The sequence below is a fragment of the Cyprinodon tularosa genome, unplaced genomic scaffold, assembly GCF_016077235.1.
Source record: "Cyprinodon tularosa strain WSP-4 unplaced genomic scaffold, ASM1607723v1 ctg419, whole genome shotgun sequence".
Lineage (NCBI taxonomy): Eukaryota > Metazoa > Chordata > Actinopteri > Cyprinodontiformes > Cyprinodontidae > Cyprinodon > Cyprinodon tularosa.
Window position 1 is genome coordinate 484,665 of NW_024039140.1, and position 18,454 is coordinate 503,118.

Here is an 18,454-nt window from a genome sequence, read left to right on the forward strand (position 1 = left end):
CACTTTGTGAATCTTTTCATTCCACTCATCATTAAACTAAATATAAGATGGATTATTATTTTGGGTGAAAAAGAAATTGCCATGGAGGCCATCATCCCAGCAAAACAAACCTTAGACATTCAAGAAAATATAAATTTTTGTATAATAGTCAAATTAATTTTTAATATTAGAGACAGGACTATTTCTGACATTTTCATACATTTTGAGAAAATGAGCCCACAAATTTCTAAAAGATGGGATTTTATGGCTGTTTTGGTTTGCCTTATAAAAGGAAAGACTAATGATCAAATAACACAAATCCAGCCAGATTTGCTTTTGTGTAAATGTTCCAGACATTTATGGGTGAATATTAACTATGAAGTTATAGAGAATGCAGAAAAAAGTATTCAAGCTTATTTGTATTGTACAAAATCTATTTTAAAAGCATATCATGCTTTAAGCCTTTCAAAGTCAACAAGGCATACATAAATAGACATATATTGATGAAATTATGACAACAAATTCAAAGACTCTCGTGGCCAAAAACACAGTTTGGTGTCCCTGTGCAGTTTAGCTTCTAACAGCCACCTCATCTCAACTTTAAACTCGAAACATCACGCTGTCTCACATCAGACCCCATCAGAAAGAATGCCTGTTTGTTTACAGTGCAGGCGCAGTGTGGTTAAGGTAGGTGCTTCCTGGAGAGGGAACAGGTTAAATGCAAGACTGTGATGGCGGCTCATTTTAACAGGACAAAAAGGAGCTGCTGCTCAGAAAGCAGAATTCTTAAGGATTATTCAGACATATGTGAATCAAGCTAAATATTACTTTATCCATGATTTTTGTTAAACAAATTGCATTTTAGCGTAGTGCTCCTTTCAGGAACATTTCAGTTTGCGAGTAAAACTTGCTTCTATTTAAACATAACACAATCTCCATCTAAATCAACCGCATATGCTGACGCACCAACCCTGTAAATTGTAATCAGGGGACCACACAAAATAAGCCGCTGAATATATTTTGGAAACTCCTGACCAAAAAGCTCCATAACCTTAAGATTTTTGAGTGGAAAAGTGAAACCTTATTGGACCTTTGTTTTGTTTTTTAAGTGATCTGTTAAACACATCAGATCTTCCATGTTATGAACCTTTTGGTATAATGTGTTCATTGGAACTATATGAGACATCAGACTCTTACCCAGATGTCAAAACTGAAGATGTATCAATTAAATGTAAATGCCACCATATAATGATATGTAGCTGCAGGTTTCTTTTTCGAAAAGGTAATGCTTTACAGCAATCTTTTAATATTTTAAAGGATAAACTGGAAATCTATACACTTCTGCTTATTAGAGTTTGTTATAGCAGAACAGTTGACAGAGATCATTAGATAACATTGATCCCAGATTTCCCTCCAGCTCTCCAAAGGAGACTCCAATGAGTCTGAAACACCCTGTTAGGAACATCTTCCCAGAGGGTGTCTCTAAGGACACCCAAACCAACTGATACTTCTCTTACTAGCGACTCTGGTCTAAGCTCTTTCTATTATAGCAAAGTATCTCAATCTATCTAACCTCCTGTTAAGGGAGATTTTTTTCTATACTCAGTCTGATCATTTTAGTCCGTACTTACAAACTCCCCACCATAGATATGGGGTAGGATATAAATCAAACCTAATAGAAAGCATTGTCTTTTAGCCTAGCTCTGTCTTCATATCAACAAACTGATAAAAAGTTTGACCAGATCTGTGAAATTTCTGAATTAACAGCTCATATTTTTTTTTACCTCTATGGTTTCTTATTGGTGTGATAAATTGAGCTGATGAATGTGTTATTAAAGTTTCTTTTCAACTTGGTTGTGATTACAACCATTTGGCACCTTTTCCCACCATCTCTTTATTCACCCTTTAGCCATGACAATGTATCTATTGCTGAGTTAATCTTTGAAAACTTTTCAGAACTGCAGCCTGGATAAAGATGCTTTAACTTTCATTTTTCTCTCTGATAAGACTTATTGAAAATGCCTCCATGTCTGCACACTGTGACCTTTCAAATGTAATCCTAAAGTGGGACATTGATGAGGTACAATGTGAATTATAGGACTTTCAGTACAAAAAGTAAAGATAGTAAAATCAGATATTAAGGACCCTATAAAGAAAGTTTTCAATGTGGTAGCCAGGGTGGTGCACTAAAACTAAAAGCCTTAGTTGTTTTTTTTATTTGTTCATTATTTCTTAGAAAAACACACACGCACAAAAATCACATTAGAACAATGTAAAGACTGTGGTAGACTAAGTGATTATTTTCAAATAGACCCCCCCACCCCCACACAGACACACATTTTTTTTTCTACCCATATAAAAAATTTAAATTGACTTACATTCATTTCAGTTACTGTATTTATGATTAACCCTGAAATTTACCTTAAACGTCACCTAAAGAAAATCCATACCTCTAAACTGACTCACTAACATTAAATGAACCTCTACCACATTAGTAACAGGCTTTGGTCCACATAAGAAACTATACCAAAAGTTTTCTTAAATAGAACAACAGGAACGCACACTCAAAACACATCAGACCCATCTAAAAACTGTGGTAGACTAAGTAATTATCTTCCAAAAGACTGTCCTCCCTAACACTTAAAATTATACTCTAAAAAAATGTGTCTTCAGTAAAAACGTAAGTGTTTTGGACATATTTAAACACGTTCAACCTTCTTGTTGATTTTTCTCTTATCCACACAGTGTTCAAGTGAGTCAAAATGTAATCACATTAGCAACAATGTGTAGCTATCCTATTAAAAAGCTTATATTATTTTTTGAAACTGAAGGTATTTCAATAAATTATAAATGATACAACAAAAAGTACCAAAATATATATTTATCATTGAAAGATTTTTTTTAATGCCTTTTATCTTAGGACAATCACTGGGAAACTTTCTTGCTTTTTCAAACATGTCTGCCACAGACTTAGTGGGCATGTTTGGTTTCCTCTTCTGTTTCCTGTTCTTCTCATATTCAGAGTGCTAATGGGGATGTTTGGATTTCTATGGCATTTTGTGACACAGACCAGAGCACGCAGTGAGAGCGATGTGCACTCTTGCTTCAGTGCTTTACTTCGCACGCATTTCTGCGTGATGGCTGTGCTATTTCCTTGCTATCCTTTTCCCCCCATGCTGATTGTTGCATGATCACAAGTTTCAAACATTGTGTTTCTGTTTAATATCGGCCAAAAACCAAAGATGCACTTTTAGGTCATTTTCGGATGACACAGTGCATCCCTAACAGAACCAAATATTGTGATGTAAACTATTTTTTCCATCACAATTTTTTTGTATAAATGCATATCTACTTTATATATTTACTTTTCATGCTGTTGCTGATTTGAATATTTGAATGACACAAGACAAAGCAGTTGCAAGTCTGTATTGAATGAAACCATTTCTTTCCTCTTCACCCTGCGATGACCATAAGAGATGAGAAACCCACTGGCTGCTGTCAGAATTGTCACTGCAAACCTGTGAACATTGGCCTAAAGGCAAATTCATATGCTTTATCCCTTCATCTTCTATGGGTGGACAACTCCAGTCCTTTAGGGCATTTATATGTGTTCCTGCTCCAACACCTCAAACACATTATTAGATAATAAGCAGGACTTTAAAAAAAAAATGAATGCATACTGTGGAATATATCCATTTAATTCATGTGTGTTGGAATAAGAACAAATATAAAAGTTGCAGAGCAATTGCCCATGAGGACTGAAATTGCCCATCCGTGTTCTAGATATCCTCCCCTCTTATTGTGCATTTTATGTGGCTGCGCTTCAACACTGAAGTTTAAGCACCTTCCATGGAAAACTTCCTGCAGAAAGAATTTAATGAATGAGCAGAATGTAGAGGAAAACCCATGGCAAGCAGAGTGCTGTGGTTATGAATACCTGAATATTGATGCCCCCATAACAACTTTAGTCTCGAGTGGATTCAGATAGGAAAACAGCTTTATTGCCCCCCACTCACTGATTCACCCAGGACCACTTGATATCTAACTGCCTGGACTTTTGCTCATTTGGATCATCCTGCAGCTCCTGGCTGATATTTACTGACCATTGTGATAAACACCCCACCCACTGCCCTCCGGTATGTTATGCAAGTTCAGCTGATCTGTAGGTTGGGTTTAAGGTGGACTGGTGGTTTCTACTGCCTCGCATTGCACCAAAACAGAGCTCTACCCCTCTGTGAGGTTGACTTGTTTCCCTTCAGTTGGGTTAATTTACTCCTTTGAGATTTGTTGCGGCTCCCTGATTGCTTTTATCAATGAAGTAGTTTCGTGTACCTGGACTTGTTTTGATAAACTATGACTCAGATGTTTTCCAGCTGAAATTCTATGACATCTCTCCTGATACAGAAAAAGGAAAGAGAGAGTGAGAGGTGCAGACTGCTGTAGCTAAGTGGAGCCGAGAGATCAACTCCCTTATTAGCATACTGCTGCCATAGGAACAAGAAAAGAAGCGGCAGCCGAGCAAGAGAGGCAGGAGGAGGAGAAAATAAGGAAAACAGACAGGAGAAAGGGAAGACGGGAAGAAGAGGAATGGAGAGAAAATCCATGATGCCAGAAGGGAAAACAGAGCAATATCTTTAATATATATATAAAAAAGACATGAATGAATGAGAAATAGGAGATGAGGATGAAAATGAAAGAAGAGAGAGAAGTACAAAGAAAATCAAAAAGAAAAGAGAAAAAATTGAATTCAGACCAAAAATAGGTCAAGAAAGAAAGAAAGAATAGAGGAAAGCAAAGTGAGATATGAAGGACAAAAGGCAAAAACAAGATGAGAGTCAAAGAGGACAAAGAGGAGGATTAGAGAAAGGAATCACAAAGAAGCCGATTAGAAGGAGGTGGGGAAACTGCAGCAGGCTCCTTGGTTTGACTTCTAACACCATCTCCTGCTTCCTCCCGTTTATCCTCTTTCTCCGCTTCTATCATGTCATCTATATAATTAAATACATGCATTATCCAATTTTCTCACTGGCACACACATTCTCAAAGAGCACATTACCCAGCAAAGGTTAAAAAAACCAAGCGCTGAGTGCTAAGGTCATATCCTGTACTGGTCTTTATATTGTAGGTGTTTTTAAGTCTGAGAAAATGTAAAACTATTTCAGCAAGAGCAGAAACTCAAGCACAATAGAGGAATAAAGATATCATGTTTGTTGTGCTTTTTGCTAATAAAGTGTTGTGCTCAAAGACCAGCTGTCTTGTTTTCATTTCCCTGTTTTACACATCTGATTAATCTTAGAGCATATTTTTTATCGGTCGACCTATACATCATCCGGGAGAAGTTTTGGGCCAATAGTAGCAATTTTTCTTGTATGTGTATTGACTGAGACTTTTACCGTTTTTTTTAGCCCATTTAGCAGCTGTGCCTTGCGACATCGTGAGGCGGATGCATTATCACTACCTCCATTTGCTGTCCATTGTTAATGTCTTATTTTGATTGTTTAAAAGATCTTTCTTTGTTATTTTAAATGAAACTTTTGTAGTTTTGATCGCCATTTTCTATTTCTTACAATGTGCATAGAAGAAGAAAAAACATTATTGGCTAAAATGTCCAAATGATGGGCAGCATATGGACATCGGCCATAAGAAATCCATTGATATCTACTTTTGACAACCTTTCTTACATGCAGGGTCTAAATCTTCTGTCAATTTCTTCAAGCTTGAGGAGTTGTGAGATACAGTACTTGTGCATTCAGAAAGTACCTGCAGGTGTCTGAACTAGCGTTGCTCCTTTGAGTAGAGATCACAGAAATGTCCCCTGATGGTACACTTAAAGCACCATCAGCAGTCACTACATTTGGCAGGGCTGAACCAGAAGAAGATGGTAGTGTAGGACCTGCATTTATCACTGTAATAAGATGTCCCACAGTATTTGGATCAAGGCGAGAAACAACTTTAAGGCTGTTTATTGGAATAGAAATGTAGAATTGAAACATCCTTTATCTCAGACAGTGGAGAAATTCAAGTGCAGGAAGGTTAAATTCAAATGGTTAATGCAGATAAACACAGTGTTAGAAAAAAAATAAAAATGAACTTTAATGGCCAGGAAGAATAACAAACTCTTATGTCTTGTTTAGTTCAATAAATATTCAAATTTATTTGGAAGCAATAAAAAACTCTTAGAACAATTTTCTATAATCATGAATCTTTTATTGTATTCAAAGGACAAAAAAAAAAAACCCTATGACGCATCTTCTAAATTATTTCTTGTTTTTTATAATCTCAATTGTTTACAATGTTTCAGATTAGATATTTTACTATAGACAAATATAACTTCAATAAATCCTCAATCTACTTTTAAAACAATTAATTTGTTTGTAAAAGAAACAAATTATCCACCAGACCCCACGTTACAAGTAATAGCCCTCTAAACTACATAAGCAATAACTAACATCAAGCCTTTCTAATAACCAGTAATCTAGCTAGTCTTTCAGTAAATTCTTATTTAGAACGACTTCTTAAATTCACCATGGAGAGTTTCATAATATACAGTATTTCCTCAAGGCTTTACCGCAGCACTGACTGGGTCATTAGAAGTTTGTGATGCTTTTTACTCAGACACTTAGAAAATAAAAGCTGCAATGATTCAAGCTAATCATTTAAATAAATTCTTTGTTTGTTTGGCATAGACTGCAGCTAATACAATCATGATGAGTTCTCTCATTATTAGAGACTTGAGAGTTTACTTAGGCAAAATACTTAAGCCTTTGCTAGGCTTTCTAAAAACAACTAAAAACATATCTGTCTCCAGTCTATAATCCAGTCTATAATCAAACATCTCTTTCTCTCTGCACAACAAAAAACAAAATGCTGCTTAAGACGTCTCCGTAAAGATTCAGCATCTAACACGAACCAGATAAGGATGTTCCAGAAAAAAATGTGTCAGGATCAACTGTTTATGAAACAGGCCCGATTTCATAGGAAACGTTCATAAGAAAACAAGGACGTGTGGAAATGTACAGCCATCGCCAAATGTTCCTCTGTCAAAACGTAGCTGAGGATCAGGTATGATTGACAGCTGCAGGCACTGACTCGATCATCTTTTGGCAGTCTGCCTCCTTAAGCTTTTAGCTAAATGTTTGCTTGATAACAGTTGTGTGTCCTTGTGTGAAGGTGGGATGTGCAGTACTGAGTTTGATGTTTATTCAGTCCATTTATTTAATAGAATGTTTGTTTGAGAGGAAAAACACACTTTTAGCATTATCTTATCCACACACACACACAGCTTAAAGTGATAGATAACCTTCTGTCTCTGCAGCTCTTTCAGAGTGTGAAGCTAATTTATGACTTTGGATTTTTACCCAGACCAAACTAATCACCAAAAGCAGACATGGGACAGCCAAGAATATAACAAACAGGGAAGTATTTAGGAGAAAAAGATGGAAAAGTCTAACATGGAAATAAAGGAGTGAAATGGAAGCCTGGCAGAGACACATAGAGGGTGATTGAAATTACAAGAACTTGTCTAGTTTTTAGTTACATGAAGGGCAGCTGACAGGGGAAAAGGGCTCTGATTTAATGCCAACACTTCAAAAGGATTATTTCTAATGAGATGTAAATGAAAGCGACCATAACAACAGGCTTTCTGCGAATTTGTGAAGAAGGTTTTTCATAAGAACTTGCAGAAACTCGGAGCTACTTACTTGATGAAAGAACCCTGCAAATCATTTTCTTTTATTGCAGCAGATTTTTTACAAACATTCACAGTAGTTTGAAAGGAGGACGAGTCAAAGTCATATAGAAAGACTTATTGTAAATTCAAACAATCTTAGTTCAGTGTTTCAGGTGTGGCTAAGTCTTTGTTGGAGTAAAGTGTTTTGTATCCATAGCATGTGAATTAATCAGATGTCCTACCAGAATTCAAATATTCATACAAATATATTTCTTCAGGTAGATTTTTTGGAAATGTTTAAGCTCTGAGGTGATAGCACTCCATATCCTCTCTCATGGATGCTATTCTCCAGTGTCCATATTAGCGACTATGTCCAGTTTTGCAACCATAACAATAAGTGCTACCATTGTTGTTTTCTGTGTGCGAAATTTTAAATATAGAGTTAGAAAAACTTAATGGAAAATAAAAAAATTGTAATCATTTCCTCCTATTACAAAATGGGCTAAACATAAGATGGAAACACGTTTGCCAAATAAGTTGTAAACTTGCAAACATTTCCTTAAAGGAGTAACATGCAAAAAGTCATTATTTAAAAAACAAAAACACTTTAATAACGTATAGTGGTATAAAGTATCTTTAGATGAAATATACTGGGACGTTTAGCCCTTCACGGCCCTGAGGATAATGCAGCTTCAGAGCAAAATGGCAGAGAGCCCATCCACCTGACTGAAATGCTCACCTGAAAACAATAATTTCCCAAATTTAGGGTTTTCTTGCCAACAGTATCATAAAGTTATGTTTGTTATGTCAATGGCGCAATGCTGTTTTGTTGTGAATTTATTTCTGCAAAAATGTGCATGGGGGGGGGGGGGGGGGGGGGGGGGGGGGAATCATCTTTTCGTCCTGTTTCCTTCTTTCAGGATACAGTATCCCCATAATGAGCTTCTCTCTTTACATATCCGGACTGCCTTTGACATCAGCAATACTATTTGACATGACAGAACATTTACAATTACTTTGTATAGTCTGGATGTAAAGGTGCCATCTTCACATTATTGTTTTTCTAAAGTTTGTTCAAATTTAAGTTAAACAATTGGAAGGAAACCTATATATAAAAACAACTGTGTTCTAGACAGCATGTTGCTTATAAACAGTGTTGAAAGATATTTTCCTTAAAAAAAAAACAAAATAAAAACATATGGCTGACTTAAAGCAGCACCGCCCAAATTTTGACCCAAGTATCAGCTTCATTTAAGATGTGCTAAAAGTTTTTTTCAGGTGAATATACACCTCTTGGTGCATAATGATGCTCCACACTGACTGCTGTTCTCAAAAACATACCTATGTTACTTGAGAGGGTAAAATCTGTCACTGAATGAGTAATATGACCCAGAGCACAGCAGTCTGAGCTCCCCTTAAACAAATTCTTTCTTTCTAGCCTCCCTTTTTTCTTCTGTTGTTTACAATTTTACTCCCTAAATAATTGTTAATAAAATTTCATATACAAGTATCCAACAGAATAGTCATAATGGTCTGCTTGTGAAAGTAAAGTGGTTGGGTTATCATTTACCTCTGGAAATATGCGCACCAGATATATTGGCAAAACAGGACACAAAAAAATAAATAAATAATAAATAATAAAATAAACAGGACAACTAACAAGCCAACTGTTTTTTTTATCATGATCAGACATATTTTTAGGATCTCTGATATAGGATTTTATCTAGAGAGGTAAATGTAGCCTTGTCTTCACTAAAAACTCAATAACTTCTCAATCTGCTGCTTTTAAGCAATCTATTAGATTCCAAAACACAGAGATAGACTGTTTCTTTTTGCAACAATGCAGCACTGCAAGTTGCTTTTAGGGGCATTAAAACTAAACCTGTGAGATGCAGGTCTAGAACCCCTAGTGTCTAAAAGTTACACAGTGTTTCTCTAATATTACATCCATAATAAATAACTCTTAAAAAAGGTCAAAGTGGAAAGGTTTAACTGCTGGTAATGTGAGTGGAATCCATCTTAAATTAGATTTAGCCAGAAACATGTTTAGGTTCAATACTAAAAAACATGTACATAAAAGTGTCATAAATAGAATGTATTTATACACCTTGAATTCAGTAAATGTCACTGTAGTTTCAGCTTTATCTTTCCCTCCCTTTTCTAATCTCTTCCCTATCTGTTTTCAGTTTGTAGCGCAGCCAAACTGTCAGCAGCTGCTGGCCACTCTTTGGTATGACGGCTTCCCGGGCTGGAGGAGGCGACACTGGGCCGTCAAGCTGGTGACCTGCTTCATCATTGGACTGCTCTTTCCAGTTTTCTCACTGGTAAGATTTATAGGGAATTAATGACCGATAGTTCTGTTTTTATCTTGAGAAGTCTATCCTGCTGTGGCCTTGAAGTCAGAAAAAGCTGCACCTTATATGGATCTAAATCTCTTACATTTCAATGTTCTGTAGTCAGTGGGTCACAGTTTTTATTTGTTTTCCCATCTATTTTAATACTCTTTTAGTTTTTTGTGTCAGTAAACAAGATTAGACTAAATATTAAAATCTGTTGAGGTGTTTTTTTTCCCCCTTCACATTGTCTATATTACTCAGAAATAAATCAGATATTACAAAGATGATGCCATTTGGTTTCAGTGGAGTAAATTTTTCCCTGGCTGTATTATTTATAAAAGTAAATAATGAAGGCAAAATGCTTAAATTGCAGTAATCTGCCTCCAGGTGACTGCACATCAGTGTTCTGATAATCCATGTAAACATCCTCACCTTTTACAAGCTGCTGATTGCTTTTGTTTCTCTAACACTAATTTCCATTTAAAGCCTTTTTCATGACTGCAAGTGACTTCCATGTTTTTGAGCCTCAATTAGACAACAGTTTATCCAAGCAATTAAATTATTTTCACTTAATATATGCTTTATCTACAAAAAAACATTAAAGTGCAAAATTTGCTAAACCAAAGTTATTTAATTTCTGAATGGCACAAAAGGTCATTTCAGCACCAATTAACCAACTTTAACTATCCTGTTTTTTTGGAGCTGTTACTTCAAAAATGTGGAAAAAGATAACATGAACATATTTCCTTATATAATGTTTCTTATCATGATTTCTTTTGGGGTTTATAAAAGGGTTTTTGCTGAGTTTGGGACATTTAATTGGGGTTGGTTGAATACACAGTATAAATAAACCAAGTTTTTCCAAAGCATATGTTTACCCTGGCTGAATAAACATGTTTTTTGTTTGTTCGTTCTTTAATATCGTTGTTTATCATCTCTAACTCAGCCTAGAAGTAAACAGCTGCAACAAAAAAGATACAACATTACCTTATTTTTATTAGTCTTACTCAAAGACATGTTGTTTTTAGTCCCAAACAACTGTAAATTGTACAAGAATAAGCTGTAGAAACAGTGTTAAAGTTTTTTTTTCTCTAATGGTTTTATGTATTTGTTGTTTTTCAAAGTTAAAGAAAATTCTCTCTAAATGTGAACAGTTACTCTTAATCTTCAACCATAGATATAAATTGTCTACTGTATGTTTTGGCCTGTGGTAGAAAGCTTCTTTGCATTACTCTAGCAGTAGGTGTAAATAGTTCCTAATAAGGCTGTGAGGAATCCCCAACTACATACATTTTAAGCCCTGTTTCTCCTGTGGCTCTGGATTTGTCACATGACCTTCTAAACTCCCTTCGCTATCTTGTGCAGGGCCCTCTTGTTTGCCATGCTCCTCATTTTTGTTCTACATTGTAAAAACAAACTTATACTCTATCCCTTCCTCCTTAGATCTACCTGTTGGCCCCAAAGAGCGCAGTTGGACGCTTCATTAAGAAGCCCTTCATCAAGTTCATCTGCCACACAGCATCCTATCTTACCTTCCTCTTCCTCCTCCTCCTGGCTTCGCAGCATATCGCCCGCACCAACCTGCACATGCAGGGACCTCCACCCACCATTGTGGAGTGGATGATTCTTCCATGGGTGCTTGGTAAGTTCTGAATATTTTACTGAGCTATAAAAAGTTAAAGTCCTAAGTTCTCCCTCATTATTCTTTTATGTCTTTTCTCGACCCTCAGAATTCTATCTGATCTTTCAAAGTGGACTTGAAGGCGTTTTAGAGATTTTGGGGCTATGGCTGCTTTTTCACTCATGTCAGCTCAGAACCCAATGCTTTTTCTTTCACAGAACCCCCTTTATAATATGATAAAGTACTTCAGCCTAACTGAAGGGTCATTCAGACATGAGGCATTGAGAGTGGGATACCATGGAAAGCATGTCATTTTTTAATTTCTTAATTTTTAATTTTTTCAATTTGAAACAGGCAACATTTCCTCAAACAGAACCCCGCCCGCCCCACCCAAAAAAAATTCAATTCAGTTTGATGTTTCACAACACATGTCATCTAAAAAAAAAGATGAGATTGCGGCAAAAATAAAAAAATTTCCTCTATATGAAATACTTCACTGTAAACGGTTGAAATCAGGTTAGCATTGAAAAAATGTAATAACTGATTCTGACTCTCAAAATATTTGTTTAGATTAATTATAACGGGGGCTTTAGAAAGTCAAGTTTTCAACAAATTCTGTGAGACTCTAGTAAAGCATGCACTTTCTAACACTAAAGAGCCAAAGAAAGATTTCTAGAAACTATGCATAAACGAGATGTGTACACTAAATGAAATGTTTTTGTCCTTTTCCTTAAACATTTGATTTTATCATCATAATTGTTATTGCCTTAAACTTGTGTAGTTTCCATAATTTTTTTTAAGGTACCAGTATTGTCCAGTTCAATGACTTAACTAAAATCAACTGTTAAACAGACAGATTACAAAGACTAAAAGATTTGAAAGACCTTCAAGAACCTGGAGAAGTTCTAAAATCATTGTTGTTTATTTCAATCTTTTGCTCAGGTGATAAACCAGGACTAGATTTTGTTTTGTGACTGCTTTCTAATATAAAGTCTGAAACTTTAGTTCTGTCTTGTGTTGACATTCAATAGTCCTCTCCAGGACTCATTAGAAAAACTTTACAATCCTTTGACATTTAGTTCAAATTTACCTAAAAGTTTATATGTTTAAAAACCATTTAGTACCAAACCTAGGAGCTCTATTAGCAACCTTATTGTTGTAGATATACCTTGGAAGTGCATAAACACAATTACTCAGAGTTTACTGTATCTATACTACAGAAAATGTGAGTTATTAGTGCTGAAGGTCTTCAAAGCAGCCATGGTGCATTGGTCAGCTGGTAAGCCGCGCTTTATTTTAGTAATAAATGGGTATAATGCAATCTTTTGGTTTGGTTGAAAATCAGATGACTTTTTATCTTCCACAAAAAAAAAAAAAAATTTTAAGGTCTTATGAAGCTTCTTAGTGAACACCACCTTTCTTCTTATCATTGTATAAATATAACCTCATTTTGTAGTAACACAATAAGAAAAAGAAAAAGGAATTTAGTCCACCGTAAATTAATCTGCCGATGTTATTCGTTCTCTCGAATAAATGTCCCAAAGACGCTGTAATAAGAATAGATCTTACAGATGGATTTGCATCAATATTTGATTGATTCACACCCTAACAAGCAGCCAAACAGTCTCCTCTCAATAAAACAAATGAATCAAAAAAAATCTTCGGCTAGTTTTTTGCACTTGGTTGCTAATCATCCAGATATATCTGGCAGTTTAAGTGCTCCCGGATGTGTGTGGTAGGACGCCTGCAAGTATGTGGGGGAGGTGGTGAGTGGGTGCAAGTGGGTAGGTGTGAAAAATGAATGATTACATCTTCATCTTCTTTCTCTCATAGAGCTGATGCCAATCATTTCCAAATCCTGATTGTAATTATTCAAAAAAATCTGAAACCATCTTTTCTCCTGCGTCATTTCATACGCTTGATCCTGCTTTAAGAAACTGTTTTAGGCTAAAGGAGATGTTTTCTTAATACATCCAAAATTAATGATAAGAATAAAAGGCTGATGTCTAATCCAAAAATTATTTTTGATAGATGACCTTACAAAATAATAAAAAAAATTCTTGCTGTAAACATAATTTCTCATAAGATGGACCTAAGAAAAAGGACTTTATAAATAAAAAAAAGGCTTCTCTTTCTTCACAAGGTGTAAAGAAAAAGATTTTTTGCTGATGTATTAAGTTATTGTTTCGAATATACAGAGAAAACATTGAACTGAAACTGATAGTGTCAGGTTATGTGAGCCAAGGGTTGGAGCAGTCTGCAGACAAACACTTGGAGGAATATTGTAGAACTTTAATAATAAAACAGACAATAATTACAAAAGTAGGGGCTTAGCCAGAGTAACAAAAGGAAAATGATCCACTAAATGGGAACAATTCGAAGAAGAACTGAGAAGAGAATGGAAATAGATCAAGGACCTAAACACATGTTGTCAAGACATGCATGTAGTCTATGCAAAAGTTTAGTGTCATCGGGATTCATGGAAAAATAAAGCTTAGTATCATCAGCATAACGGTAGAAATTATTTGAGTCAATGAGTCGATGCAATCAACTGGTTTTCCTTGGATAGAAAACTTTGAATCAATTTGACTGTATGATCTGGTTGAACTGTAAAGTGCCTTGAGATGACTTGTGTTGTGAATTGGCGCAATAGAAATAAACTGAATTGAATTGAATTTAAATTAATCCTATGCTGTCTAATAACTCTACTGATTGGGAGCATATATATATTTATATATAGTCAAGAGATTTGGCCTTAGCACTGATCCCTGTGGTACTCCATGTGTAACCACAGAGCATGAGGAAATTTATTATTAATGTGAACAAACTGAAATCTGTCAGATAAATGAGATTTAAACCAGCTAAGTGATGTTCATTAAATACTACAAAATATTCAAGTATTTCTAAAGGAAAATTATGATAAACTGTATCAAATACAGCACTGAATCTAATAGGACAGTACAGACACAAGTCCATTATCTGAGGCAATGAGAATATCATTAGTGACTTTCACCAGAGCTGTTTCAGTGCTACGATGAGCTTTAAAATATGACTGAAACTCTTTAAAAAAAAAAATTATGATGTAACAGCTAACACTCTTGTTGAGCAACTGTTTTCTGAAGAATTTTAGATGGAAGGCTATGGTATCTGACCTTCTTTGAAGATATCTCAACACCTTCCTGGATAGGGTTAAAAACACCTTTAAAAAACTGAGCTAAAGTCTGGTTGCCTTCCAATTTAGCCTGATCTGGTTGCCATAAGCCGGATGACTAAGAATTCACACAGGCATGATAAAAAAGCATATTTCATTATGGGCTCCCAGCACTGTCACCAGCCAGAATACTGAGGGTCTGCTGCTTGAACAAGAACAGAATATTAATATAGGATCATAATCCTGTAGAATTTACTGCACAGATCCTGTTTTGAGGTGTACTTTCTTGCTTGAAAATGTTAAAACTACTTTTTTCAACTCATCAAAACCAATAAAGCCAAGCCCTTCTCCCAATGAAAAGAACAGAGCAGCTCAATAACCAAAGCATTTAGCATCCAGAGTGCCAAATATTCAGCATCCAGAGCATCCAGTGCCCAATTTTTATAGCGTCTGATTTCAATATGCAGAAGCTCCCAATCTGAGACATTAGACTCTTTTTGTGTGAACTGGGAATAAGTCAAAAATAATAATGACATTTTAATGATTCTAAATGATAGAGCCTGAATGAGCTGTTATACAGCAGGTTCCTAAAATACACATGTTCTTGGTGATGTATTGCACTTGGTTTCTCATTACATGTAAATGTGTATGCTCATTTTGTACACCAGCAGATTAATCTAACCCATTAAAACATTTTGCCCTTTTTGACTACTTATTAAAGGCCAAATTTCTTGTGTTTTAAAATGATTATATTATCTGATGAACATTTTACAGTTCTCATGAATATTTAGCAGCACAATATGGGTTTCCTTGCAAGACCAGTGAGAAGCTTCTGGTCAGATATAACTGCTGAAACATTTAGATGTTCATGTCAAACCAAAACTGGGTCAGGGAAAACCCACCGGTCCAACGTGTCAAAGAGCCCAGCGGATGTACACAAACTCGCCAGAGGGATTGATATCAGACTTTAGGGTTAAACCAAGCTAACCAAGGGCACTTGTCGTATCACAACCTTAAAATCCTGTTTATCCCTGGAGGAAAGGTCTTCTAAATAATTTAGAATAAAGCTTAACTTAATCTAAAGCCAGTCACACAGAACAAAAATGCTAGCTCTCTGCTTAATGGCCTGTGTCCTCCAAGAGAAAAACACATTAATCTACCTTTCTGAACAACCAGCAATGTTTGCATGTGTGTCTGCTTGTGTGTTTTAGGCTTCATCTGGGCAGAGATCAAGGAAATGTGGGATGGGGGATTCACAGAGTACATACATGACTGGTGGAACCTGATGGACTTTGCCATGAACTCCCTCTACCTGGCTACCATATCACTGAAGATAGTGGCATACGTTAAGGTAAAGACGTTTGATCCTGCTGCATGGTGGTAGAGATAAAAATCCCAAGGTCATTAATGTCTCAATCTTGCAGTGCAATAAAACTGAGCCATTGTGACAATACTGTGTAAACAGTGATAGAACAACCAGTAGCTGGCAAACACAAATGTTTTCAATTGGTTTGTTTGCTCAGAACCAAAGCTGTGCTTATCTGTTTCTCCGGTGATTGATAGCTTATGTTAATGGAAAACTCCAAAATAACATGAAATGAGAAGACAGGACTGCTTATTTGTTATGCATAAAATATTACTACAAAAGATCCGCTACAGAGCAACACGAGAATACTATAAAAAAAAAGTGGATGAAGAGGAAAAGTAAAGGCTGCTAAACTTTTTTTGATTAAAAGTCTGAATTAGGCCTGTGACTTCTTATTTCTTTTTCTAGAACAATAGAACACTTTTTAATGAAGGTTATTAAATTTTTTGTTCTTTTATTTGTTCAGTTTAATTTTAAAGAACTATTATTTTTGTTACATTGATTTTTTAACGCAGAGTTGTTTTTATGCAGTCATTAAGACTTGTGTAAACCTATGTTAAGTCTGTTATTTAACTCTTCTTTTTAACCGCACAAAGAGGGCAGGGCTAAAATATAAAAATAAATGAAGCTAAAGCGAAAATTCAAGATGGCCGCTTACACTGAGCCTGGTTCTGCTTGAGGTTTCTTCCTGTTAAATGGGAGTTTTCCTCTCCACTCCAGGTGGTGGAAATATATTTACTTAGCATGATGCTGCCACTATCATGCTTCACTATAGGGATGGTAATGACCTGCTGATGAATTGTGTGTTTTTTCCCCCGGAAATTAATACATCGTATTCACGCCAAAGCGTTAAATATTTGTAACTCCTCATTGTCTGAGGCTACGCTCACACTGCGGCCTGAAATGAATCAATTTTTGTTTCTTGCAATATGCTACCTGTGTCTGATCTTTAACTTAAAGTCTAAACAACTCTGATCTGATTTTTTCAAACATGACCCAGAGCAGTTGGTTATGTGGTCCTAAATCCCATACATATCCAATCTTTTAAAATGTGACCTGTGTGTGAACGGCCAGGAAGCATTCATCCAACCTGTACATCATTAATACTCGATTTAGATCCAAAATCAGCACCTTACTATGCAGAATCGGAAAGGAAAACAACAACCATGGCCAACGATAACTCAGACAGGAGTCTTTATCTTTGTTCTTCTTGTTAGGTTTTATTATTTATACATCATGTGCATTGTTATTTTGTTAGTCAGATTAGACAGAGCAGAAGGCCTTCCTTCACATTGTGGATGTCACTGGATACACAGGATATGGGCACATCTTGGAGCCGGTCTGATAGGAGAGCTGCTGTATCTGTAACCCTGAGACAGAGAGGCAACCTGCATGGAGTTCAAGACATGGATGGCGTGTCAGTTTCTGATACGGACAGCTAAGCATCCACATGATGCAACACAGACTCAGAAGGTATAAGAAGCAGGAGATGACGTTGTTCGGGGCTCAAACTTTGCCGGGCACTTGCGGACGTGATTTTTGAGACCACAGCTGTGCAAGCTCTAAGCATTTTTCTCTGTCCTGTAACGACCTGATCTGGGATAAACTCTGTTACTTTTTTACTCCTGTTTTTATAATCCTTTTTTATATGGTTTTACCCAGTTTGAGTTAAGAGTAGTAAATAACTTGCTCCCAGGAAAAGAACCGATGAGGAGGCCCCCGGGGCGCTACAGCCTTTACTTCCAAGGGGACAAATCCTCCTCACTTTAATATTCTTAAAAAGATTGTTAATGCGATTGTTCCAGATGGAAAAGAAATGAAAAATCGTAAGATGTGTCCTAACACTACCATTCATGTTTACTTCCGGAAACACAGAGCAACGTCATTGCATCCTCTACTGAGCATGCAAGAAACTTAACTTGTTTAAATGCAGTTCACACAGGAGATCACTAACAGGTCACCAAAACAGTCAGATTTCACACAAAAATTGGAATTTAGTATTTGAAGGCCTTCAGTGTGTCTTAGAGGTCACTGAGTTATTTTGAATATTTCTTTGATTTTTTGAGGATGGGGTTGCATCTGTGCTTGAACCACACGTAAGTTTAGATAATTTAAAGTTAGAATGCTGTAAACAACGTGAAGCCATGTTGTTGTTGTCCATCACAGATCTCTTATGAAAAGTCCAGAGTAGCTGTACTGAGAAAAACCATCTGCAGCAGCACACTCTCCTCTGACTCTTTCATAAGATTTCTTTCTGAATTTCCAAACTCAGATCACCCTTACTGCTGTCTACTGCAGGTAAGGAGCTGACTCTTCATAATTATTCCTGTCA

The 18,454-nt window shown here is 36.1% G+C and overlaps 1 protein-coding gene across 1 annotated transcript in view; it reads left to right on the forward strand.

Moving 5' to 3' along the window:
* Positions 1 to 18,454, forward strand: part of trpc5a (transient receptor potential cation channel, subfamily C, member 5a) — a 175,455-nt gene that overhangs the window by 121,393 nt on the left and 35,608 nt on the right. Inside the window, exons 9-11 of the mRNA XM_038299019.1 lie at positions 9,835 to 9,972; positions 11,428 to 11,626; positions 15,968 to 16,107. Coding sequence (XP_038154947.1) covers positions 9,835 to 9,972; positions 11,428 to 11,626; positions 15,968 to 16,107 — 477 coding nt within the window. The remainder of the gene's footprint in view (positions 1 to 9,834; positions 9,973 to 11,427; positions 11,627 to 15,967; positions 16,108 to 18,454) is intronic.